We start from the raw sequence: 27,207 nt of genomic DNA, 5'->3' as shown, positions 1-27,207 counted from the left end.
GGTTATCTGAATTTCTCGGGAATTGTTCTATTTTTAGGTGCTTTATTGATTTTTCCCTCACCTTACTCTGTTCTAATACCTCTTTTCTTTCCATCTTTCCTTTCTCCTGTTCACAGTAACCTGGATGACTGATTTCGGAACCTGTGTAAGGAGTGGGAAACTGCTGGCATGAGTGACAAGACAACAAGGACTGATATTATCTCCTCAACGTCCACTAAACCAGGGTAATAAAACCTTTAACACCGCCAAAGAAGTACTAAATACAGGGACGTTTCTCTGACACAGATTCATCCTAATGGTCTACAATTCTAGCTCAAGTGAGAATCTCTATTGAAAATGCTTGTGAGTCCAGGATTAGGCATAATCTGTGTCTGGGAAATCTCCCATGTATGACTGGCCTTGTGTTGGCCATAATTTAGTTGAGGAAAGTCATTTTATTTCCTCAGGTTGGTGAAACAATTTAAGTCAAAATACTATGTTGTTATTCAAGCACCCTCTAGTGGTGCAATGTCTTATTTGAGAAGAACCACAATGTTATTGTCAGGGTGGTGGTATGATTGACTAAGGCTGCTTCCCAAATGGCACCCTGGTCAAAAGTAGTGCATTATATAGGTAATCTCGTTCCCAGACACTTCTGCCCAAATGCATGGAAGGTCTAGTGGACCAATACGTCAAACTAGGCCTTCGTTAGCCAATAAGAAAGACGTGAAACTCCCGGCGTGATAGGCATTGGCTTAATCTACCAACCAATCATCTCCCACTACAGCTTCCCCCATGTGTCTTTTGCACCTCTGTCGTATCAGAGAGGAAGAGGCGAAGCGAAAGGTTTTAATCCTCCCAAAATCTGTCCATGAAAAATAAGCCCACAAGTTGAGTAATTTTTGTATGGAGGTAAATGAGTGTCGAATTTGGTCAACAATAACAATTTGTATTGCTTATTTGCTACATGAGGCTTATTTGATCTAATATAAGTCTAGTAATGGTTAGGTTGTTACGAATGGCATTTCGGCAACTTTGGGAGAAAAAAATGTTTTAACATTGACACTGCCCTCACCGTTTTAACATGGACACAGCCATTGAAGGCTTCCACAATTCCACCATGGGTGGGGAATCCTCTGAGCCAATAAAGATCGCCTCAATGGCGCTATAATAGCACAGCTACAAAGATGAGTCCTCTATCTAGCTCTCTGGCCTCTTCACACACTTATCTCCTTTTTCATTGGCTAGAATGATCCCACCTGATCTGGCTTCCTCCCCCCTGCCTTCCATGTATTTCCATTGTTGGAGTGGTATATCTACTATCTTGTCAATATAATAGACAATCTTTGGTTGTATCGGTCTGATGTCTTGGCAATAAAGAGATTGTAACTCTTATTGGGATAGTCCCACCCACGCGACACACATCGACCACAGATTTTAATGGTGTAGGCTTTCTTCTCTGTGAAGCCATTGGCTGGCTAGCTAGCTATGTTCATTGCTAATTAGTGAGCTGGAAGTTCTGTCTTTGCTAGCACACTGGCACAAGTTCCTGCCCGGGTCATGCCTCCATTTGGAGCAACGCCTCGCGGTCGTGTGATTCGCTAAAGTTAAATGATGACAAATACTTTACTCAATAAGTCACTCCCATAGAATTGTATGATCATTCACACTAGGCCCACTTTGCATCGTTGATATCCCAGGTTCATATGCGATGTGCGCAATAGCCTTGGAATGAGGTTACTATAAATGGAGTAGTATTGTTATTGTATTGTTATGACTGATTTGCTGTGTGTAACCTTGTCCCATCTCTTTGAATGTCTCTTGAGGAGAGAGGTGAGGGCTGTGAGCGTGAGGAGGAGAACCAGAGGGGAGCAGAGTGGTTGAGAGACGGCTAAAGGACATGCCACTTAGCCAGGGACAGTAAGTACAGCCAGAATGAGTGAGCGTGGTGCCGCAAACACGAGGCCAGACAGGTTAAGCTCTCTGTTTCGCACACACACACACACACAGTATTCTACTTAGGAAGATTCTGTACATTTAAACCATGTATTTTAACTTCTCTAGGGTAGGTGAGACGCTAACGTGCCACCAGGCCAACATCCGGTGAAACTGCAGAGAGCTAACATTTTAAATACACCATTCGTTGTATTAAACATTCTTGTAAATACATGTATCTTACATCATTTAAAAGATGAATGTCTTATTAATCCAGCCGCTGTGTCAGATTTCAAAAAGGTTTACTGCAAAAGCAAACGTGATTTTTTTTTGAGGACGGCGCCCCACACACAAGTATTACTAGCATTTTCCAACCAAGCATTAGCGTCACGAAAGTCAGAAATAACAATAAAATAAATCGCTTACCATTGAAGATCTTCCTCTGGTGGCAATGCCAAGTGTCCTAACTACACAGTGAATGTTCGTTTTGTTTGATAAAATACATTTTTATAGCCTAACATGAAACATTTGTAAACCGGTTGCGTCGTGATTTCCGTCACATTCAACTTTGGACGAAGCGTTCGTGGTAATTACACACACTAAACAAACGTTTATCCAGTCATGGTTGGTTTCATTGCAATTCTCTGGTTGTTACTAACACAACCATACATGATGGTTCTTTTCCCGGGACGTATTGACCGAAACAAACCGATTTGAAGACACCAATCAATGACCTCATTGCGCACCAATGGTAGGACCGGTCTATCGTTGATTGACTGTATTTTGGCCCAATGACCACTGATCATCTTGAAATCTAGCTTGGAAGATAGCCAATGAGCTGAGGTAAACGGCAATATGTAATGGTTATACGTTCGAAGACCAGCCTTTGTCGTAAACTCTGGCGTAAAAGAGGTTCATTCGCCATTGCAAATCCTACTTGACGGAGCCACGAGTGTTACGCATAGCAGTACATATTCAATAGCATTTTCAACAAGTTTATATATTTAAACTATGGCGAATAAATCAGGAAAATCTAAAACAAAGTCTAGGTATACAGATTTAACCCAAATTTATAAAGGAAATTGATAGAGACAGCCCCCCATCTCACAGCTAGCCTTCAGGGAGCTGCTCATCCAGGAGCTTGCTAGCTACAGCAAGTCCACTGCAACACCTTCTGCTCTAACCAGTGGTGTTCACCTGCCCAGATTCATCTCTGCAGGGATGAATGTGCCTCAGGGCAAAAAGGGCACAGTAGGGAGCCGTCGTTGTGCCCTTTGTCACAGGAAATGCCCCATCACCTGCACCACCTGTTCAGTAAGCCTCTGCTTTACAGCAGAAAGAGACTGCTATGGGCCATGGCACCAGCAGCACAACATTGTGTAGAGGACTGAGGGTCTTCACAATATTGTAAATCGAAAATGTGTAAATAGTTACCCTTGTTATTTGTTTGTTTATTATTTGTTTATATATTTTTCCATATATATATGTATTTTTTGGGGGTGTGTTAGAATAGCATTTATGTATTTTGTATATAGTTATTTCCTTAAATGTATCGCTGTACCAATTCGTCCACTTGGGTACATTTGTGTGGGACACCTGGGTGACTTCATGCTCAATGTCATGTAGCTCGCTCATTTTTGAAGTTATCTGTCTAAAACTTTGCTCAGTTATTGTTGCCATCTTATGTTCTTAATTCAAATCATCCACAGCATCCTATCTGTATGTTTGGCTGTTCTTGGTCATTTGAAAGATGATGCAGCAACAATAAAAAACAGAAAACGTATGTTTATTTCCTTGTATTTTCTTCTACCAGATCTATTGTGTTATATTCTCCTTCATTCAATTCACATTTCCACAAAATTCAGTGTTTCCTTTCAAATGATACCAAGAATATGCATATCCTTGCTTCTGGGCCTGAGCTACAGGCAGTTAGATTAGGGTATGTCTTTAGGTGGAAATTGAGAAGGGGGGGGTACCCCAAAGAAGTTAATTAACAGATTTGATTACAATAAAAGCAATAATAACATGTATGCTTCTCTTTACACAATACAATATTTATTATAACTATTTTTATTGCTCAGTTACTTGTATCTTTTGCATAAACTTGAAACTGACATTTCCATTGTTGATGCATTATGAGGCACAGTGAGTGACAGTCTAGGTATTCGTTGGATAGATCACACTTTTACAGAAAGTGTTCTATCTTGAAAATGTTATCGCTGACATGCACTATTTTTTGGAGCGTATTAGCAGCAGACAAATTAGCAAAATACGTTTTCCCAGAGTAAAATATCCCTTTTTAATGTGATTGTAATATAACGAATAACTACAATCCGTAGTGCTCTCAGGTTTCTCTTTCATCAACAGTGAAATAATACAATTGACAAAGTGATAATTATCTACATAACATGCCATCGTAGTGGCTTTCTGGAAATGGTTGCCAAATGTCGTTGGTCAGCAGGCCTAACCAGTGCTTGACTTGGACTGAAATGGGTTCCGGTACTCATTTTGGATGCTGGTACTGTTTATATGTAGGTGCAGGAGCACCACAATACTTTTGAGCTTATATTTTATAAGAGGAACAGGAGCTCAAGCAGTAGAAAATGTGAGGTGCAGGTACTCAGCTCAAGTGAGCCCCCGCTCAAGTCAAGCACTAAGCCTAATTTTTTTTCTCTTGTCTATTGACATGCACCATCTGAAATAATCACCTGCCAATTTCAACTATTTTCTAAATGTCAACCATTGTATTATATCATCAAGATGAGTAAAATAAACTCTAAAGTTTAGTCTAAAGATCTTAGTCCATGCATGTGCGTTGGGATGGAAGTGGGGATATGATTTAAGGAGGGATGATAGATGGCAAATTTAAGAAATGGTTTGGGTTGGGTACAATATTTTTTGAGGAAAAAAAAGATTAAAACACCACTGGCTATTTAAAACTGGGATAAACCCAATGTGGTTTTCGGCAAGAGCTCATACAAGTATCTGTTTTTCATTGTGAAGTGAAAAACAGTGTTTAATTTGAAGTGCCATGATTAGGTATGTGCGCATAAGTGAATGCTGTCATGTGGGCCTATTGTTTACATGTTCGCTCATTGAGGGTAAAGTGGGTGTGTGCAGCAGAACCATTCAAATGACATTTATTATGAAGTATGTCAAATTTAAAGAGATTTTGTTTTCATTTTTTTTTTTGTCAATCGAAGTTTCAGTCAGCGACCGCATCTACAACCATTTCAGCACCGCGGTCAGCTCTCACTACTAGAACAAAAGACAGATTTGCTTGCGTCCCTTGATGTCAGGCACCGTCAAAAAGTGCATGGCTAAAATGAAGGACGAAAACATGTCAAAACCAAAAATCCCTCTCACAATCTATCATTTACGTCCAATAAATGTTAAGTATTATACGATTAAGTAATCGATTTTGTATCATTATGTTGTCTTATTCTGCACAGTCAAGAAAAATTGAGAATGGAGGAAATATGTCTTAAGACCAGTCCTGATAGAATTCTTAGACGCTTCCTAACGGCAGACATCACGGCTTGTTACAACCTAAGGGAGCAAGCATATAGATCGACAGGGAGGGAGACACCGGTTTACGACGTCAAAGGCAACGGAGTACACAGACGGAGAGCCAGCCAACGCGGGAGCGAGCGGCAGCAATAGTCTACCATTTCCTGTGTTGGATCATAGGGAGCCGTTTATTATAACCACAAACCGCTTGAAAAATCCAGAAGAGGTTGTCATTTTTTTCGAAAATCCAAATTTGTGTGTATTTAGAGTGGGAAACCGGGTTTGTAGACAAATAACACAAACAAAACTACGAGATAAAGCATCACACGCTCATGTTTATGGATAAAGGACGTCGCCGCTTGGATTTGTTAGGTGCGCTCTTTTGGGGGTAACTTGTCAAGGCACGGATTCAGAGGGGTCCTACATTAGACAAATTAATTGAACAGGAGAATAGACAGAAACCGAAAATAAACCCTATTTGACAAGGGACAGAGGAGAACGGGTGATTCTGCTCTCAACTAACCGCGAGACGAAGGAGAGAGGATCACGGAGGAATAGTAGGTGATGATTTTGTTCTCTTAACGTATGTACAATTATGTTCAATTCATTGTTATCGTCACCCCATCTTGACAAAGGGACCAAACAGGCTATACGTTGACACAACGTGACAGTATAGCCTATGGGTTTAAACAAGCAATTTAGACCCATAGAGGTTTGAACAAAGGAGTACTTCGATGTCTGTTTTATTTACATTCATGTACCCATGTAAACAACGGTGTTAGTCAGAACCTAATAATAGGTTATCAGCTCATCAATTTCCCGATATATATATATATATTTTTGGTGCGGGAACAGATTACAAACAATTACAGGGAAAACCATTGCAAATCATTATAATTGCAACATTGCAAGATGTTTTGCATGGCTATACCAACTGATAACCGTGATAGCTCCTGCTATTCAAAACATTGAAAGAAAATGAAAGTAGTTATACATTTGAAGAATAAATGAATAGACTAGACCTCTTCTTCTCATCTGTTCCTCTGTCGTTGTGTTCTAAACACCTTCCCTCGCTCTCCTCGTCTCCAGGACCGAGTTGAAACCTTTGCCCGTCATCTCCAAATCGTCCGAAGATCTATAGGTCCTCCCGGCTCCTTCTGACCGTAATTCCAGTGTCCATCCTCGGTGCGCACATCCCCGCATCCACACCGTCTCAATGAAGGAGGCCGACGCAATCAAGCTCTTCATTGGGCAGATACCCCGGAATCTTGAGGAGAAGGACTTGAAACCGATCTTCGAACAGTTCGGGAAAATCTATGAGTTGACAGTGATAAAGGACAAATACACGGGGATGCACAAAGGTAAGGGGAGAGGAGACTACACTGTATAGGCTAGGCTGTAGAGCGCACGGAAATACTTAGTTACAATACATATTCCTGCTGTCAGGCATTAGACATTGTTTAGGCTGTATGACTGAGCATATTTAGGCTACCAGACCAATGTAACAGGTGCATGGCCACTGGCAGTTAAGTCTTTTCTGGCCAGCAATAAATGTAGTTCATCAGTGCACCTTCCAGCTTGTCTTTGTGGTCGTACCAGCTGAAGCAATGGTTAGCATCTCAAATGGCACCCTATTCTGTATGCAGTGCACTACTTTTGACAAGGGCCCATAGGGATCTGGTTAAAGTAGTGCTCTATATAGGGAATGGGTATCATTGTAGAAAATGTCACTTCTCCCCTCCATAGGCTCAGTAGCCTAATATACATGTATTTTCTACAACAGAATATTAAAAGTCACAGTGCAACCTGCTGCATTTTCTCTCTGCCCATTGTTGCGTCACGGAATACTAATACATTCCACATATAGACCTAGTGTTATGCACCCATCTTTGTTTAATGGTATAATGAACCCTCAATCCTCCCACCAGGCTGTGCCTTTCTGACATACTGCGAACGAGAGTCTGCCCTCAAGGCCCAGAATGCACTGCACGAGCAGAAGACGCTACCAGGGGTGAGTGCTCTCTCTGACATTCAACAGCACACACTGGCTGAGGACCAAATGACATCCTATTCCCTATGTAGTGCACTATTGGCTAGAGCCTTATGGGCCCTGGTCAAAATTAGTGCACTAGTACTACGTAGGAAAATCGGGTCCCATTTGGGACGCAACCACTTCCATGAGCACAAAGCGGAACAAGTGGCAGTCTACCTCACTGCACTACACACACACAGACACAACAGTGTGCCACAGAAAAAATAACTCACTCTGACATGTGAGCTCCACTTCCCTTTGAGTTGATTTGCCCAAGAGGAAGGTCAGAGGCGGCTTTCCTATATTTCCCTATACATGACGCATCCAGTCAGCGTCTTAGTCATCATCCTACGTCTTGGTGGGTTGGGAGTGACAGCTTAGGGGCATGCCGGAGTTACTTTGCCCTCTCTCGCGTCCCGCACATTCGAATCAAAGTTAGAGCAGCTTGTTTAGCATAACCAGGCAGCAGGTGTGCTGCCAAGTGACATTTATGGAGCAGAATGTGACATGACAGGCGTTCTCTCTCGGCAGTCTCTATAGAAACAGACTAGTATTGCATTCCGAATGCTATTGCCTACGGTGCCTTCAGAAAGTATTCATACCCCTTGACATATTCCACATTTTGTTCTTACCCATCTACACACAATATCCCATAATGACAAAGTGAAAACATGTTTAAACATTTTTTTAAACAAATTTATTGAAAATTAAATCTCATTTATACAGTACCAGTCAAAAGTTGACACTCCTGCTCATTCAAGGGTTTTTCTTTATTTTGACTATTTTCAACATTGTAGAATAATAGTGAAGACATAAAAACAATGAAATAACACATGTAGTAACCAAAAAAGTGTTAAACAAATCAAAATATATTTTATATTTGAGATTCTTCAAAGTAGCCACCCTTTGCCTTGATGACAGCTTTGCACACTCTTGGCATTCTCTCAACCCGCTTCATGAGGTAGTCTCCTGGAATGCATTTCAATTAACAGGTGGGCCTTGTTAAACGTTAATTTCTGGAATTTCTTTCCTTAATGCGTTTGAGTCAATCAGTTGCGTTGTGACAAGGTAGAGGTGGTATACAGAAGATAGCCCTATTTGGTAAAATACCAAGTCCATATTATGGCAAGAACAGCTCAAATAAGCAAGGAGAAACAACAGTCCATCATTACTTTAAGACATGAAGGTCAGTCAATTTGGAAAATAAATGCTTCAGAGTTCAAGTAACAGACACATCTCAACTTCAACTGATCAGAGGAGACTGCGTGAATCAGGCCTTCATGGTCGAATTGCTGCAAAGAAACCACTACTGCAGGACACCAATATGAAGAGACTTGCTTGGTCCAAGAAGCATGAGCAATAGACAATAGACTGGTGGAAATCTGTCCTTTGGTCTGATGAGTCCAGATTTGACATTCTTTGTTCCAAATGCTGTGTCTTGTGAGACGCAGAGTAGGTGAACGGATGATATCCGCATGTGTGGTTCCCACCGTGAAGCATGGAGGAGATGGTGTGGGGGTGCTTTGCTGGTGACACTCTGTTATTTATTTAGAGTTCAAGGCACACTTAATCCGCATGGCAACCACAGCATTCTGCAATGATACGTCATCCCTTATTGTTTGGGTTTAGTGGGACTACCATTTGTTTTTCAACAGGACAATGACCCAAAACGCACCTCCAGGCTGTGTAAGGGCTATTTGACCAAGAAGGAGAGTGATGGTGCTGCATCAGATGACCTGGCCTCCACAATCACCCGACGTCAACCCAATTGAGATGGTTTGGGATGAGTTGGACCGCAGAGTGAAGGAGAAGCAGTCAACAAATGCTCAGCATATATGGGAACAAGAATGTTGGAAAAGCATTCCCCCTGAAGCTGGTTGAGAGAATGCCAAGAGTGTGCAAAGCTGTCATCAAGGCAAAGGGTGGCTACTTTGAAGAATCTCAAATATAAAATATATTTTACAGGTAACACTTTTTGGGGTTTCTACATGATTCTATATGTGTTATTCAATAGTTTTGTTGTCTTCACTATTATTCTACAATGTAAAAAATAAAAAACCCTTGAATGAGTAGGTGTGTCCAAACTTTTGACTGGTTCTGTAAGTGTTCAGACCCCTGAGTCAATACTTTGTAGAAGTACCTTTTGGCGGTGATTACAGCTTTGAGTCGTCCTGGGTGTGTCTGTATCAGCTTTGCACATCTGGATTTGGGGATTTTCTCCCGTTCTTTCTTGCAGATTTTCTCAATCTCTGTTAAGTTTAGATGAGGAGCGGCGGTGAAAAGCAATCTTCAAGCCTTTCCACAGATTTTCAATGGGATTGTCTGGGCCACTCAAGGACTTTAATATTCTTGTTCTGAAGCCATTCCAGTGTTGCGTTGGCTGTATGCTTGGGGTCATTGTCCTGTTAGAACGTAAATCTTCCCCCTAGTCTAAGGTCGTTTGCTCTCTGAAGCGGGTTCTTATCAAGGATTTGCCTGTATTTGGCTCCATTCATTGTTCCTTCTGTCCTTAGTCTCCCAGTCCCTGCCGCTGAAAAGCATCCCCATAGCATGATGCTGCCACCACCATACTTTACGGTAGGGATGGTGTTAGATGGGTGATGAGCTCTGCATGGTTTTCGCCATACATAACGCTTTGCATTCAGACCAGAGAGTTAAATGTTTGTCTCATCAGACCACAGAATCCTTTGCCTTATGTCTTTATGTGCCTTTTGGTAAACTCCAGGTGTGCTGACATGTCATTTGGCCCATCTACCATAAGCCCAGGTTGGTAAAGTGCTGTAGAGACTGTCCTTCTGGCAGGTTCTCCCATCTCAGCCAATGAACTCTGTAGTTCTGTCAGAGTGGTTATTGGGTTCTTGGTCACCTCCCAGACCAAGGTCCTTCTTGCTCGGTTGCTCAGTTTGATTGGACGGCCAGCTCTAGGCAGTCTGGGTAGTTCCATATTTTTTTTCATTTCCCAATGATTGACACCGCTGTGCTCTTAGAAACGTTCAACACTGTATAAATAGTTTTATACCCTTCCCCAGATATATGCCTTATCACAATATACCTCGGAGCTCTATGGACAGTTCCTTGGACTCTATATGGTATAGTTTCTACTCTGACATGCACTGTCAACTGTGGAACCTTATATAGACAGGTGTTTCTTTCTAAATCATGTCCAAACAATTGAATTGGCCACACGTGGACTCCAAGTTGTAGTGACATCTCAAGGACGTTCAAAGGAGATTGTATGCGCCTAAGCTCAATTTGGAGTGTCATATCAAAGGGGTATGAATACTTATTTAAATGAGAGATTTCTGTATTTAATTTTAAATAAATTAGCAAACATTTCTAAAAACATGTTTTTAATCCATTTTGAATTCAGGCTGTAACACAACAATGTGTCAAGGGTTATTATGAATACTTTCTGTAGGTACAGTATTTACTGCACTACTTTTGACCAGGGCCCATTGGTTTCTGGTCAAAAGTAGTGCACTATGCAGGGAATAGGGGCCACCATTTGGGACTCTAAATAGGCTATATGCAACACGGCTAGGAATTATTATTGGACAAACCTGCTTTCCTCCTCCACTCACTCTGCCTCCTCTCAATATCTCCCTCTTCTTTTTATTGAGGTTTACTGAGTTGTATTCTTTATTGGGTTTTATTACCAGCATTTCCATTTTAAGATGGTAGTGGGCCAAATCAAAGTGTATTTGTCATTCGCCCAGGACACAGCGTAGTGTACTCGGTACAATGAAATGCTTACTCGCAAGCTGAGACAGTGAGGAGCATTTGGGAGCCAGAGAGGGAGAGTTAGCACTAGCAGCAATATACTGTAAATCCTATTATTAGCATGACAGTAGTCTGGCCTTCCTGACCTCTCAGAGGGGATCAGCAGGCAGGTTCCCCGTCGCTAAACCCTGTCTCCCTCGTCTATCTCCCCAGTGACTCGCTTCCCAGACCTTCTCACCTCAGCCATGTACAACCGTCCAAGAACAACCTCCCCCTCGTGTCCCCCATCCCAACCCCCGCAATGATGAAAACCACCTTATTAGCTAGACACTGACTATCCCCCCCCCCCCCACCCCCGGACAAGTAGTATCCCTACCCCCACTACCAGCTGTGGTGTAATCGTTATCTAATAGCACCTGCACTGCCAGAGAATAATTAACTTCACCATCCCCTTGTCAGGGACGCTATAAAGAAAAAACATGAAAGTAATTGTAAGACACGAATACACCAATGTGCTTCTGAATACAGAAAGCTGAAGCATGTCATTATCTCTCTCCTCTCTCTGCATTTATATTCAACATCCCTCGGTCTGTAGTGAGCTATACGCTGTCTGCCATGGTGGAAAATGTCGGTGCTTTTAATTGTCCTCACAATACTCAACTACGGCCGAAAAGTAGATATAAAAGGAGTAAGGAGAGGGGGGGGGAGAATGAAGGGACGGCGGGATGAACATATGGTCTGATCTGAGTGGCACCTGGCCTTGTGTTTAATTTCAGGTGAGAGACACTCCGTCTCACTAACATGGAGGCAGAGGATAGTGTCGAAAGGAGAATCTGCTGGTTTCTCTCTCTCCTCCCGTCTTGTACTCATGTCCTCCTGTCTCCTCTGTTTCTCCATCTCCCCGCTGTGATCTCTTGCTGTCTGAATTCTGTTTTGTTGCCATCCCAGTGTGTCTGGTCAACTTCACTACTACAGCTGCTGGAGACGGAGAAACTCTGGGCAGATAAACATGACCAACTCACAAATTGAATATAACCTATATTTATATCCCTTTTCCTCTATCCCCCTTTATCTACGTTTTGGATCTAGATTGTATGTGCTTTCACAATGGTCATCCCCACTGGTAAGGGTCAAATGCTTGTTTCGCTGATTTATTATGATAATGTTTCACTGAAATCAGAACCGGACATTGCCCTTCGTTAGCAAGAAATAACCAGGTGACGATGGATTTAGTAAAGTCGGCCTGTGAATGAAATTCCAATATTTTAGGACTCATTTTGAATGAAGAAATGTACATACATTTATTTTGCGTGCAGATTGCTGGGGCATGTCTCCAGAGATGGAATGAGACGACATAAGACTGTGTGTGTTGTGGGGGAGGGGGAGGGCAGGTGTTCAGACTGACATGGTTTGCTGAAGGGGGGATGGAGCGTGTATGCTCGGGAAGAAAACATCCAGAGATGTGGATTGGAGATGTTGACGTCTTCATAAAGGAAATAAGAACGTACACACCGCTCTTGTCAGTATCAATAGTTTATTTAGCTTCGTCAGAGCTTCTTTTTTTTTTTTTTAAGATCTTCATAAAAGAATAGACGCTCTCCTTAAAAAATTAAAATAAAAATGAACATCTGACTAAGCTTGGCATTTACTCAGCCATGAGTCAGACACATTATTTTGTGAATAGTCTGAAAATGAATGAATTTATGACTAACAATTGAGCATACACACTGTGTGTGTGTGTGTGTGTGTGTGTGTGTGTGTGTGTGTGTGTGTGTGTGTGTGTGTGTGTGTGTGTGTGTGTGTGTGTACATACATACAGTTGAAGTCGAAAGTTTACATACAGCTTAGCCAAATACATTTAAACTCAGTTTTTCACAATTCCTGACATTTAATCCTGGTAAGAAATCCCTGTTTTAGGTCAATTAGGATCAACACTTTATTTTAGAAATTTGAAATGTCAGAATAATAGTAGAGAGAATGATTTCTTTCTTCGTCACATTCCCAGTGGGTCAGAAGTTTACATACACTCAATTAGTATTTGGTAGCGTTGCCTTTAAGTTGTTTAACTTGGGTCAAATGTTTCAGGTTGCCTTCCACAAGCTTCCCACAATAAGTTGGGTAAATTTTGGCCCATTCCTCCTGACAGAGCTGGTGTAACTGAGTCAGGTTTGTAGGCCTCCTTGCTCGCACACTCTTTTTCAGTTCTGCACACACATTTTCTATGGGATTGAGGTCAGGGCTTTGTGATGGCCACTCCAATACCTTGACTTTGTTGTCCTTAAGCCATTTTGACACAACTTTGGAAGTATGCTTGGTGTCATTTCTCCAAAAAGTACGATCTTTGTCCCCATGTGCAGTTGCAAACCATAGTCTGGCTTTTTATTGGCGGTTTTGGAGCAGTGGCTTCTTCCTTGCTGAGCGGCCTTTCAGGTTTTGTCGATATAGGACTCGTTTTACTGTGGATATAGATACTTTTGTACCTTTTTCCTCCAGCATCTTCACAAGGTCCTTTGCTGTCGTTCTGGGATTGATTTGCACTTTTCGCACCAATGTACGTTCATCTCTAGGAGACAGAATCCGTCTCCTTCCTGAGCGGTATGATGGTTGCGTGGTCCCATGGTGTTTATACTTGCGTATTATTGTTTGTACAGATGAACGTGGTACCTTCAGGCGTTTGGAAATTGCTCCCAAGGATGAACCTTGGAGGTCTACAATTTCTTTTCGGAGGTCTTGGCTGATTTATTTTGATTTTCCCATGATGTCAAGCAAAGAGGCACTGAGTTTGAAGGTAGACCTTGAAATACATCCACAGGTACACCTCCAATTGACTCAAATGATGTCAATTAGCCTATCAGAAGCTTCTAAAGCCATGATATAATTTTCTGGAATTTTCCAAGCTGTTTAAAGGCACAGTCAACTTAGTGTATGTAAACTTCTGACCCACTAGAATTGTGATACGGTGAAATAATAATAATAATAATAAATAATTGTCTGTAAACAATTGTTGGAAAAATTACTTGTCATGCACAAAGTAGATGTCCTAACCGACTTGCCAAAAATATAGTTTGTTAACAAGAAATTTGTGGAGTGGTTGAAAAACGAGTTTTAATGACTCCAACCTAAGTGTATGTAAACTTCCGACTTCAACTGTATAAGTACTGTACTTATTCAACTATGTGTGAGTGTGTATGTATATATACACATATGTATATATACACAGTATGCCTGTGGGGAAGCCTATTTGTTCTATGTGCTGTGTGTAAGCATTAAAAGCAGTGAGTAGTCTGACCAGGGATGATTTATTATAACGAGTGCATATCTGAGCACACGTATCTGATTGATCTATTAAAGTGTGTGTGTATACATTTGCATATGTATGCATATAATTACGGGCTGATATCAATGTGTGCAAGCCAAGGGATAGTACAGATGTCATGCACACTCACCTCACTGTAGAAAGACTCAACAGCTGTCACTTGGAGAGACTGTAGGGCTGAATGTAGAATAGATTCAATTTACGAGGAGGGTAAATGGGTGTGAATTGAAGAGAAATTGGATGAATGGCGGGGGGTGGGGAGGAGGGTGGGAAAGGGGGTAAGAAATTAATGAAAGTTTGACATGAGCAGCGGGTGGGGGTGGGTCAGTGGGGGTTGTGGGACGAGGGTGCTTTGAGGCAGTACGTTTATCAGCTTAAATACAGACATCTGTTACAGAGAACGATGGTGTTTTGTCGGGGGGGGTGGGGGTACGAGTGTGTGTGCGTGTATGTGGAGTGTAAAGAGGCTCTTATGATGAAACTCATCAGATTCTGTGAACTCGGGCACTCAGAGCAGGGCCAGCGTTTAATCTGATGGACATGCATCTCTATATATATCGCACTTAGGTGGAATTAAACTGACTGAACCTAACAAAAAAAATAAAAAATAGGACGCAGCTTTATGAAAACAAGTCCAGCTCCCACAATTTTAGTTTTTTTACCCCTGTGCAATATGGACAAACATAACATATGGTTAACACATACTTCCAACATTATGCACAGAGAAAATGGTCAACGATTCAGAATCCACTCACCTCTGACTGGTCTATACTGTACCTACTTACCGTATATCTCTACTTTTAGAGATATACTCTGCATCTTCGGACGAAGAAAAGCAGCGAGGTTGTATTTCAACGTATGACCCCACCCTAGAGAGCGTTGAATGTGTGAACAGGCCGAGCATGACTAGCAGTGACATACTGAACACAGGCTTGCTCATTGATTACAGATTGTTAACGTGTGTGCGTGCGTGCGTGCGCAGGGAGATTTCCCATCTGTGTTTGCGATTGTACCTCTTTTTCTGTGCCTGCCTTTGTTGCTTTGTTTATCTCTTTGTGTGCCTGAGTGTTTTTCTATGTCTGTGATTTATCTCTTTGTTTGCATCTGCGAATAGAGATATAGCCTATGTCTCCACCTGTGTGTTTTCTGTGCTCTGTAATTATCTCTGTACATGTTCAGATGTGTGCTCTGGTGTGTGTGTGTGTGTGTGTGTGATGTGGAGGGAGATATGGGGGGGGGGGTTGATTATAGTCGCAGGTCTCGTTGCCAGGAGACGGCGGGATCGAGGGATGCCAGGTTGCTAGGTAACCGGCGCGATGCAATGACCAGCGCTGTGTGATGGAGCGGAGGGAGGCGAAAGGGAAAATTGTCTTTGTGCCCCCCCCCCCCTTCCCTCACTCCCACCCTCCCTGTAAACACTCTTGAAAGAGACAGAGATGGTCTCCGCTGATATATTTACCTTTCAGTCACTGCTTTTCTGGCAGACGGGCAGAATGGACTTGAATTAGAGAGAAATGTGTCACCCTCTTTACTGCAGCCTGTTTGGGGCTTATTGATACAGTGAGTGAGTGGAGGGGACAGAGATTATGAGCTGTCCTCTGGTTTGGAAGAGGGCAAGAGAGGAGAAAAATGTGATGAAGAATGTGATTAACAGGGATATACACACCCTGTCTCTATCATCTTCCATCCCACATTCAGGCTCCTCTATAAATATGAGCGTTTGTGTGTGTACACACAAGCATCTGTAAGTGTGACGTGTGTGTGCATTGAGGGGATGTGGTCAGGTGTGGGGGAGGGGTCTTGCTGTGATTTGGTTGGATGATCTATGGATTTAATATCTCATACTCTAATCCTAGCGAAATCCCTTTTGGCATCACAGGGGGAAAAATTAACTGTGTGTGTGTGTGTGCTCACATCAATGTGAGCAAGAGTGTTTATACATATGAGGCTGCCATGAACAGACGGCGCATGTGTCTACAGACTGCCTGTGTGGACATGTGTGTTTGTGCCACTGTGTTTGTAGAGTTTGAGAAATAAGCATAATGTCAGTGTAGATTTGGGATTTAAAAAACGTCAACATGAACATTGAGAGATAAAATGGGTCACAGATACGGCCGGTTTGGCCTTTGGCTGTATTTTATCTGTGCTGTGTTTTTTTTTAAATGAGCCTGTTGATTTGCAGAGAAAATATAGAAGACAAAAATATGAAGTGGCTCGGCTCGCACAGTGGAATAGATGGAGACATTTTCTTGGTCCCCACAGTATCTGCCCTTGTGGCAGCAGTTAAATGCAACAGGCACCATCCCCATGTCCCTTTGTCCCTAAAATCCCAGTTCTCCCCCAAGCATCCTTTCTCCCTCACGACATGCACATCCTCATAATCCCAATGTCTCTCAACCTAGTACCACCCTTTTAGTCATTCGTTTTTTTTTCTCTCGTTCATCCCTCTTCTTTTTTTTTTCTCCTACGCACGTTGTTCGGGGCAACCTTGTTTACCTGCTGTGGATCTCATCACAAGGGTGTCATGGTGACCGCAATGTGAGGTGGAGACTTTGTCAGAGGAGCAGGGCTGGTTGCTGTGCCGATGTCGAGTGCCACTGCCTTGATGGCCCTCCCCCTTCTCCAAGCCTTGCTCTTGTATACTCTAATTCCAGTCTCTTGTGCCATCTGCTCTGCTTCTACTCCTTATCGAAGCACTCAAGTCATAGATTGACTAACCGAGCGTTTATATGAAATATACTCTGTTTTATTCAGGGCGTTTTTATATCCTGAAATTCGATTTGAGACAGGTTTATACGAGCAATCTATCAAACAATTGTTGCGTCATGATGAGGTTGTCATTAAAGTCCAAGTGTTGGCTAAGACGGGATATTTTGGTTTTGCGTGTTTTAATACAGTAATCTTTAACCCGACGCAAATTAAATTAACTCATTTAGCAGGTGACTTTATCCAAGGTGACTTTGTCGAACATTTTGAGGCGTGGGGAAAAACATCACCTCCGAGAAGAAAATTAAATTCTATTTACTGACTTCCGGAAACATTCTCCACGTTCACATGCGTTTGAATTACTGCTTTCATTCCTTCCCGGTAAACAGATGCTTCTCAATCCACACGGTCATCGAATTCATTGTCGTAATCAATGGCTCGTTCTCCATCAGGAAACACCCGGCCTGCTGGTGATGGTGTTTGTGCATGCAGGTGGCAAGGGCCCTGCCAGCACTGATCAATACTGTCTCCCGGTGACCGATCACAGCTGATCAATCAGAGACGGGGATCAGTGACTAGCTCAAATGTCACCAGCTCCATAATTAAGACCTTCATTAAGCCAGCGGTAACACACTGTCACTCTGCCCCGTCTCCTTTCTGCTCGCCAATCCCTTTCCTCTCTGCACCCTCCACCCGCTCTCCTTCTCACTGCACCGCCAAACATTTGAGAGAGAGCTTCGAAGTGCCTAGCTATGCCTAGATCATTATAAGGATTGTGTTAGTGGTCCACAACTGTTGTGAAGTCATTTTTTTTGTGGATTGGGTTTTGATGACGCGTGAAAGGTTGTCTGTTTCTTACTTAGTTTTGGTTGCGCTCTCCTCATTCTGGTCTGATTCTGATTCGATCCACTCCTCTTACAGCTCCTTCCCCCTCTCTCTCTCCGCTCAGAATCTTTCGCCATTCTAATCCAGCATGCTTTGGTAATCCAGATTAGCCGGCGAGCATTCTTAATCTTATCACTTGCCCAATCCCGCGTGGGTGTGTGCTTTTCCTTTTTTTTTTTTTTTTTTAATGCCTGATAGGGAGAGAAGAAACGATAGAGGACAGGATTAGATAAGAGCGTTTGAGAGGGAGGGGGGACAAGAAAAGTGAATGAGATCTTGAACAGTATCACTGACAGACTCTGGGAGGGAATATACTTGAGAGGGAATGAGAGGAGAGGAAAAGGAGAGCAGTAAATGAGGAGGGTGATGGGTTGAGGCAGGGTAGGGCTTCATCAGAAGCCCAGGGAGTGGGAGTGGCCAGCTCACATTCCAGCTCTTTTCTTGTGTTCTACTTACATATGCACAATATGCATGCATGTATGTACAGTACATATGCAACTAAACAAGCATCTGCTTAATTATGGATGTGCCTTGGGATAAGAGCAACTTTACTTACTGACCATGTAATGTGGGCTTTCTATTTCAGATGAACCGGCCCATTCAAGTGAAGCCAGCAGACAGCGAGGGCAGAGGGGGTAAGAGGCATCCGTCCATAGCAACACCTGTTCAAACAACACCTCTCAAACACCTGTCTAACATATTACCTTTTTGAAACAACACTCTGTTTCAAACTAACGACAACGTTTCAAGACAAAACCCTGAAACGGCTCCAGCCCAGCTTCAACAAAAATACCCACTCGTCACTGCTTCTAAGCAACTCCTGCTTCTAAACAATACCTCTAGAAATATTAGTAACTCAAATATTAAAGTAGTAGCATTCTTAAGTGCCTGACTAGAGAAAGTAATTAAAATAAGGATTTCAACCAACTGCGTATTTCATTGTCACCTAGCGTACAGAACAGTAGATGACGAAGGAGCATTCCAGTCACAGCCAGATCATGCTCTTTATGCAGCAGATTTCCTTGATACTGCCCTCTGGTGGCTTTTTCTGTATATGGCAGGGTTCTAGCACAATAGTCACAGACGTCAACATCCTGCATGTTGTAACATCCCACATGAATGCCTAACACTTTAGCTGATCGATGAACACATATTGGGTTTATAAAGCAATGTAAACAATGAAATAATTCAATTATAATCTATGCCTCTGCCTATTCTTGCCCTCAACCAACCACTCTCTCTGCTCTTCTCCCCCACTCCCCCCCCCACCCTCTGTCCATTCCTTTCTTTGCGTTCCTATCTTGGCCCCTCACCTCATCTTCCCCTTAGAAGACAGGAAGCTGTTTGTGGGCATGCTGGGGAAGCAGCAGTCTGATGCGGACGTGAGGAAGATGTTTGAGGCGTTTGGGAACATTGAAGAGTGCACTGTGCTCCGCGGCCCTGACGGCACTAGCAAAGGTAGCTAACACCATTACTGCAACACTGACCCCTACAGCATTTAGCCTTCCATCGACGCCACCACATCAACAGCACTAATATTACCCTTAAGGTCAGGAATCGGTCACATCTAAACTCGTGGCTTTACATAGATGCTTGATTACCTGTGTTTGTTGTATGAGGCATGACCGATGATGCAATATGTTTTATAGATCATCGGTAATGATGCGCAACGCAGTTTATGGGTTATGAGTGATTGACGCAATGAATGTTTTGTGGACCACGGTTAATGACGTGGCTACAACTGATGAAGTGACGATTTGTGAGATGCGTTTTTTAGGCCGTAGCCTGCGATATGTCGTGTCACGTGCGGGGAGGCCAGGGTTTGACGATGTGTCATGTTTTGTAGGCTGTGCCTTTGTGAAGTACCAGAACAACGCAGAGGCTGCGGCAGCCATCAGCACTCTGCATGGGAGCCGCACTCTACCGGTCAGTCAGTCACACACACACACACACACACACACACACACACACACACACTCACACTCACACTCACACTCACACTCTCTCTCTCCAAAGCAGTCATTTAGACATAGAGACTCATCCAACAGTTAAATGCTCCTTCTGTCAGACCTCCTATACAAACAGCCTACTGTAGTTTATAGGAGTGGAGAAAATGTATGCTTCTCAGTCCTTCCTTTTCACTGTGTAATATCCCCCTTTCTCCCTGCAGGGTGCCTCTTCCAGCCTGGTGGTGAAGTTCGCCGACTCTGAGAAAGAGCGAGGGATAAGGCGCATGCAGCAGGTGGCGTCCCAGCTGGGGGTCATCAGTCCCATGACCTTGCACCTCGGGGCTTACAATGCCTACACACAGGCAGTGAGTACTAGTAGTACAGAACCCCAAGCATTATGCAGAGATTGGAATACTCGAGCCAACACACTGGTAGTGAATGGCTACGCCCCAAATGGCACCCTATTTCTTATACGGGTCATAAGTAGTGCACTACTATAGGGAATAGGGTGCCATTTGGGATGTGATCCTGACAGTGAATGAGACGCCCTCGCTTTTTCGTCTTTGTAGCTGGTGCAGCAGCAGGCTCTGGTGGCCCAGTCGGCGTACTTGTCACCTGTGTCCACCATCACCATGCAGCAGTTGGCTGCCCTCAACCCGAACAGCCTCATTGCCACGCCCATCACATCACTCACTACATCCTCAGGTACTTAATAACAAGCTGCCGTCCTCTGCCACTTCATCCCCTCCCACAGGATTCTCTGCTCGGCTCAGTTTCTCTTTATATATAAAGTCTTGGCCCCATTTTTTTGTCTGCTTTTGATTCCATTTTATTGCATTTGTTACTGCGTTTTGTTTAACCATGTCTGCCTGTCCCCTGAATGGTCGTCCTGTGCAGGTACCAGCACTCCGCCCACCATGGCAGCCACACCGGTGCCTGCTCTGCCTCCACCACTCAGCTACCCTCCAGTCCCAGCTCCACCCAATGGACAGTCAGCGTCTGAAACCCTGTACACCAATGGAGTTCATTCTTACCAAGGTATCTCACTTACTCTGACTTTGCTTCCATCAGAGAATCATTATGAAAATGTAAGCAAATTAACCTTATCTAGCATGTTGGTTTGTTTACTAAGAATGTAAGCTGTTGCACGGCACCAAATGCCATTTAGAGCATGTAAGCATCCGCCAAAAAGCATGTTTGTATAGCAGTTGATAAATCGGGCTGTTATTTTTCTTTGATTCTCTCTCTCTCTCAGCTCAAACTCCAGTTTTGGATCCTCTTCAGCAAGCGTACGCAGGCATGCAGCACTACACAGGTGGGACAGTAGTGAGTCCATTTGAGTCCTTAAAATTTCCTGGAGGGAATTTTAGGTTTGAAATGCCCTCGCAACAGTCCTTAATGTTTACTTATGCGAACACACCCACAGCAACTTACCCTTCTGCCTATGGAATGGTGGGGCAGCCATTCCCACACCAACACACAATGGTTGCGCAGCAACATCAGCAGCCTCAGCAACTGCAGCAACGAGAAGGTGATTCCTACCTACTTGTCCTCCCTTCCATGCGTTTTCTCTCTTGACTATTTTCAATGTTGGTGTCCCACAGAGTTTAGACTGCCTCAATCACTACCTCCATCCTGATCATCTCAAGTCACGTCAGAACCCCTCAGGGAGCCTTGATGGTCTAACCTTCCCCTGTATTCTTCTTCTTCTCCGCAGGGCCCGAGGGGTGTAACATCTTCATCTATCACCTGCCTCAGGAGTTCTCTGACTCTGAGATGCTGCAAATGTTCGTCCCCTTCGGCAACGTCATCTCAGCGAAGGTCTTTGTTGACCGCGCCACCAATCAGAGCAAGTGCTTTGGTGAGTGACGGTGATGACAACGGCTGCGTCCCAAATGGCACCCCATACCGTAGGCAGTGCACTACTTTTGACCAGGGCCCATAGGGAATAGTGTGCCACATTGAGAACATGGTCAATGATGAGGAGGAGGAAGTGCTGGGAAGGGTTATACTCCCTTCTCGTAGTTTAATACTTTCACAGAGTTGGCCATAAGGTTTTGCTTCTGTTTGCTTCGCCCTCAGGTTTTGTGAGTTTTGACAACCCGTCCAGTGCTCAGACGGCAATTCAGGCCATGAATGGTTTCCAGATTGGCATGAAGAGGCTCAAGGTGCAGCTCAAGAGGCCCAAGGATGCCAACCGACCCTACTAAATGAGCAAGGGAGATGAGAAGGTGAGCAAGGAGGGATGAGAATGAGGTGTGAGATGGCGGGTCAGGGGGACTGACAGGCATTGAGAAACTGTGAAAGGTAGGTTATGGGATAATTAGTTCAAATTTTGTGGAAGCTCAGTATTAAAATAATTACTTATCAACTGGGATAAAATAAGTGAACCAGATCCACACATGAGTAAGGTGACAGTCTACTAAAAGCAGTAATTGTTTAAAACATTACATTTAGACAAAATCATAGGACTACTTGGTTTGTTGAGATAAGGCCATACCACTGCCGTGACAAATGGATTGACAACATGTTTCATTATTCAAAAGCAGATTTTATATAGTCCAGACAAATGTTTCATTAACAAGTGTTGTATGATTAGGTTGAAGACAATAACTATTATACGTCATTAATTTATTTTTTACTTTTTATTTATTGTTTTTGTGCTGTGTCATATGTCATTTTCCTGAAAAAAAACCCATCATACCACACTCAAGACTGTCCTGTCCATACATATATCGTGGAGACTACGTCGCTATGGTTGCCTAGCAACCGCTAAAAACCCCTTCCTCTCACAGCGTTGTAAGTTAATTGGCCTGTGTTGGTTGCTGTGGCGATATTGCCTGTGATGGTTGCCATTAGCTATTTTATTTTTGGCCGTTGCCTTTATTCACCATGCTCAACTGCATGGCGAGTTGCTGTGGCGACCATGAATTGTGTTTGGTGCGTTGTGAGTTTCCTCTATTATTTTGTACTGTTTCTATCCTTGCAAACACTGATAAATTACTGTCACTGTACCTTAGATTTTGTAAGCAATTGATTATCATGACAGGCTATTCTATTTTTTTGTAATATCTCTTAAATTGCACAGAGCAATATTAAGCATTAACCGTAAATCAAACATGTATCTAAATATTTTCTTTGGATTTTATTTCTGATTAGTTTCCTTTTTGTTGTTTGTCATGATTATCATTCTTACATATCCCCCATGTTTAGTTGGTCGTTGTTTTGGTGAGTGCAGGGCTTTTGTGAGGTCGTAATTGAATCCAAGTGACTTAGTGCCTGAACTTTGTTTGTTTTTGGTATGACTGATTGTGAAAATAACTATGTGTTGCCCACCTACAGTACAAGTTAGTGACATAATGATGCTGTGTGCGTGTACGTGTACGGATCCACATGAAGTACTTGTGTGTATTAATTAATAAATAAAGTAGTGTGTGTGGTTTTGTGTGTACCAAGTGAGATACCGTTCATGTGAGGGTTTTGGGTCAAACTGTATGGTTGTCATTGTGACACGTCACACGTGCTGCTGACTGAGGAACAGCATTCCTCTGTAGGAATTCTGGGTTACTTCTATTCTCCAATCAAACTTAAAGCCATAGGCTACGGTCTCATGTGGAACCTTCGATATAACAGCTTTAAAAAAAAAAACGTTCTCTTATCTCAAGTGATTTAAGAAGAATTTTGAATCTCCTTTGACTCAATTGTTTGGTCAGTGCGATGTAACATTAGACTAGGGTATTAAGAAGAGATACAAAAACAATACCGCCCAGAATTCCTATTGTGCATGTTTGAAATTTATTTGCCTGCCAAAACGATACAAAAAAATATTTCATAAATGCACACCGATGCAGCAGTATGGTTGTCACTGTATGAGTTGCATGGACACTAGGCGTGCTTGTGTAGTTATAAATGAGGACATCCATGTGTGTAACCAACGTGTTTGCAGATGTTTTTCCCATACTTCCAAAGAGTGTCAACATACTCCATATATATATGCTCATCTAAAAGATTTTAATATTTGTTTTCTTTGTATTCATCCTCTCTTTCTGTCTCTCTCTTTCCCAGGGAAGATATAAGAGTTCTATCAAGAAACTGCTTGGGACGTTCCGGCCTTTTGGTTGTTTCGCCAACCGTATAGCACAGGAGCAACAACACTTCTCAGAAAATATGATAAATATATGTATCTGCAACAATAACAAAAAATCTGTAACGACAAAATAACAAACGTGTGGTGGGTGGTTGAGTACACATACCATTCCACAGCTGGATTCAGTCATATTATGTACATACTGTATTGTCAGCTACAAGGTCTACATGAAAAAGCATATCACTTATTCTAATGAACAGGGTTTTACTGTATAGTGTGGTTTGTGGTCCATAACGTAAGGGGGAAGGGCAATGTGTGGGGTTGAAGAAGTGGGATGGTAACCTTATCGGGGGGGGGGGGAAATAATATTCTGTATGATTACCATTGGTCGAATTGGTATGTAGATTTAGTTTATTATTTAAAAGTAAATGAAAGAAGGGGTTTCTATCCTTGCAACAGGAAGAAAATCAACTTCTTCTCACTGTACATATCTTTGTCTTAAATGGAGTCAAATAATGAAAATGTGTTATTATAACCACTACTACTGGTATTGGCATAATGGTTGGAGGGAGGGTAATTGGGTGGAATTTTTGTATCTACATTTTTTACATTTAATTTATTTGTTAATGGCGATTTGTTTTATTTTATTTTAGAAAATAGAAGATTCCTGTGGTCTACAAGACTATGGGTAAACTTATTGTAGAAGGTTTAATTACATAAATGTAATTATCAAAAAATCATTGTTTAATTATTTATTCCCTACAATTGCTGTTTTAAAACATGTCTTTAAGAAAAATAAAGTACAGTTTAGAAAAGGATGTGTGCGTATGTGGATGTGCAACAGAGAGCAGTGTTTTTTTTTATACATACCCCCAAATATTTTTTTTCTGGCTTTCACTCTACTGTAGGAAACTACTCTGTTAGTAAATATTTGAAGCCTGCTTGTCATATGAAAGCATAAACAATCAACCCCACATTTATTCTTTTTTTTTTTTTACCTGTTCAGAGAAAGTCATTAAAGTTGTTAGGTTTATGTCCCATCCTTCATCCTGATGTTACCAGGTTCTGACCACTAGATAGTGCTGTTCCTGCTATAATATAATTTATTTAAAGCTCAATGTTATAGGGATAGTTCACTCAAATTACAAAATGACACTGGTTTCCTTACCCTGTAAACAGTCTGAACAAGTTAAGACAGCTACCCATGCTTTGGTTTCAGATGTTTACTTTTTAGTCAATGGTACCTATATTAGCATTTTATATCCAAATCAACTATAAGTAACATTGAGTATCACAATCCATTTTTACAGTGCCTTCGGAAAGTATTCAGACCCCTTGGCTTTTTCCACATTTTGTTACATTACAGCCTTATTCTAAAATTGATTAAATTGAATTTGGGGGGGAACAACCTACACACGATATCACAATGACAAAGCAAAAACAGGTTAAGAAATGTTTGCTAATTTCTTTCTAAAAAATGTAAAAAATTATACCCCATTTACATAACTATTCAGACCCTTTACTCAGTACTTTGTTGATGCACCTTTGGCAGCGATTACAGCATCAAGTCTTCTTGGGTATGACACTACAAGCTTGGCACATCTGTATTTGGGGAAATTCTCCCATTCTTCTCTGCAGATCCTCTCACGCTCTGTCAGGTTGTCAGGTGCAGCAACGCGCCCAGCTATTTTCAGGTATCTCCAGAGATGTTCGATCGGGTTCAAGTCCGGGCTCTGGCTGAGCCACTCAAAGACATTCAAAGACATGTTCCCGAAGCCACTCCTGCGTTTTCTTGGCTGTGTGCTTAGGGTTGTTGTCCTGTTGGAAAGTGAACCTTCGCCCCAGTCTGAGGTCCTGAGCGATCTGGAGCAGGCTTTCATCAAGGATCTGTCTTTGTACTTTGCTCTTTTCATCTTTGCCTCAATTCCTGATTTGTCTCACAGTCCCTACCACTGGAAAACATCCCCATAGCATGATGCTGTTACCACCATGCTTTACCATAGGGATGGTGCCAGGTTTCTTCCATATGTGACTCTTAGCATTCAGGCCAAAGAGTTCAATTTTGATTTCATCAAACCAAAGAATCTTGTTTCTCATGGTCTGAGAGTCTTGAGGTGCCTTTTGGCAAACTTCAAGCGGGCTGTCATGTGCCTTTTACGGAGGAGTGGCTTCTGTCTGGCCACTCTACCATAAAGGCCTGATTGGTGGAGTGCTGCAGAGATGGTTGTCCTTCTGGAAGGTTCTCCCATCTCCACAGAGGAACTCTGGAGCTCTGTCAGAGTGACCATCGGGTTCTTGGTCACCTCCCTGACCAAGGCCCTTCTCCCCCGATTGCTCAGTTTGGCTGGGCGGCCAGCTCTAGGAAGAGTCTTGGTGGTTACAAACTTCTTCCTGCTGCAGAATGCTGCAGAAATGTTTTGGTAGCCTTCCCCAGATCTGTGCCTCGACACAATCCTGTCTCGGTGCTCTACGGACAATTCCTTTGACCTCATGGCTTGGTGTTTGCTCTGACATGCACTGTCAACTGTGGGACCAAAAGACAGGGGCGTGTGCCTTTCCAATCAATATAATTTACCACAGGTGGACTCCAAGTTGTAGAAATATCTCAAGGATGATCATTGCAAACAAGATGCACCTGAGCTCAATTTCGAGTCTCATAGCAAAGGGTCTGAATACTTACGTAAATATATGTTTAAAAAATATATATATATAAATCTGCAACATTTTCAATTTTTTTTGCTTTGTCATGATGGGGTATTGTGTGTAGATTGCTGAGGATGCATTTTCTTTTAAATACTTTTTTGGATTAGGCTGTATCATAACAAAATGTGGAAAAAGTCAAGGGGTCTGAATACTTTCCCGAAGACACTCTAGATACTTTTAGGATGTTTTGAACATGAAGCGTGAAAGAGCTAATATACAGTGCCTTCAGAAATTCACACCTCTTGAGTTTTCCACATTTGATTCCAGCCTGAATTTAAAAATGATTAAAGTGCTAATTATTATTTATAATTGTTTTGTTCACTGGCCTACACATAATAAATACCCCATAATGTCAAAGTGGAATAATGTTTTTGGAAATTTTTAC

At 42.4% G+C, this 27,207-nt stretch overlaps 1 protein-coding gene across 11 annotated transcripts in view; it reads left to right on the top strand.

The window, feature by feature from the left end:
- Positions 1–24,937, top strand: part of LOC129831400 (CUGBP Elav-like family member 3) — a 62,680-nt gene extending 37,743 nt beyond the window's left edge. For 2 of the 11 annotated variants that reach the window (XM_055894768.1, XM_055894765.1), the window contains one exon: positions 117–3,697. In XM_055894768.1, the coding sequence (XP_055750743.1) occupies positions 117–172 (56 nt within the window). In that variant the 3' untranslated portion in view covers positions 173–3,697. Of the gene's footprint in view, positions 1–116; positions 5,982–6,513; positions 6,786–7,352; positions 7,436–18,669; positions 18,719–19,412; positions 19,542–19,929; positions 20,010–20,253; positions 20,398–20,601; positions 20,738–20,929; positions 21,071–21,287; positions 21,564–21,749; positions 21,894–22,114; positions 22,264–22,746; positions 22,832–24,097 lie in introns of those variants that run through there. The other 9 variants (XM_055894775.1, XM_055894774.1, XM_055894772.1 and 6 more) reach the window with 9 other exon arrangements.
- Positions 24,938–27,207: the final 2,270 nt, after the last annotated feature.

Source organism: Salvelinus fontinalis, chromosome 32 (genome assembly GCF_029448725.1).
Source record: "Salvelinus fontinalis isolate EN_2023a chromosome 32, ASM2944872v1, whole genome shotgun sequence".
In the NCBI taxonomy this organism is placed as follows: domain Eukaryota; kingdom Metazoa; phylum Chordata; class Actinopteri; order Salmoniformes; family Salmonidae; genus Salvelinus; species Salvelinus fontinalis.
Note: the sequence above shows the minus strand (reverse complement) of the source record. Positions and strands in the feature narration are given on the sequence as shown.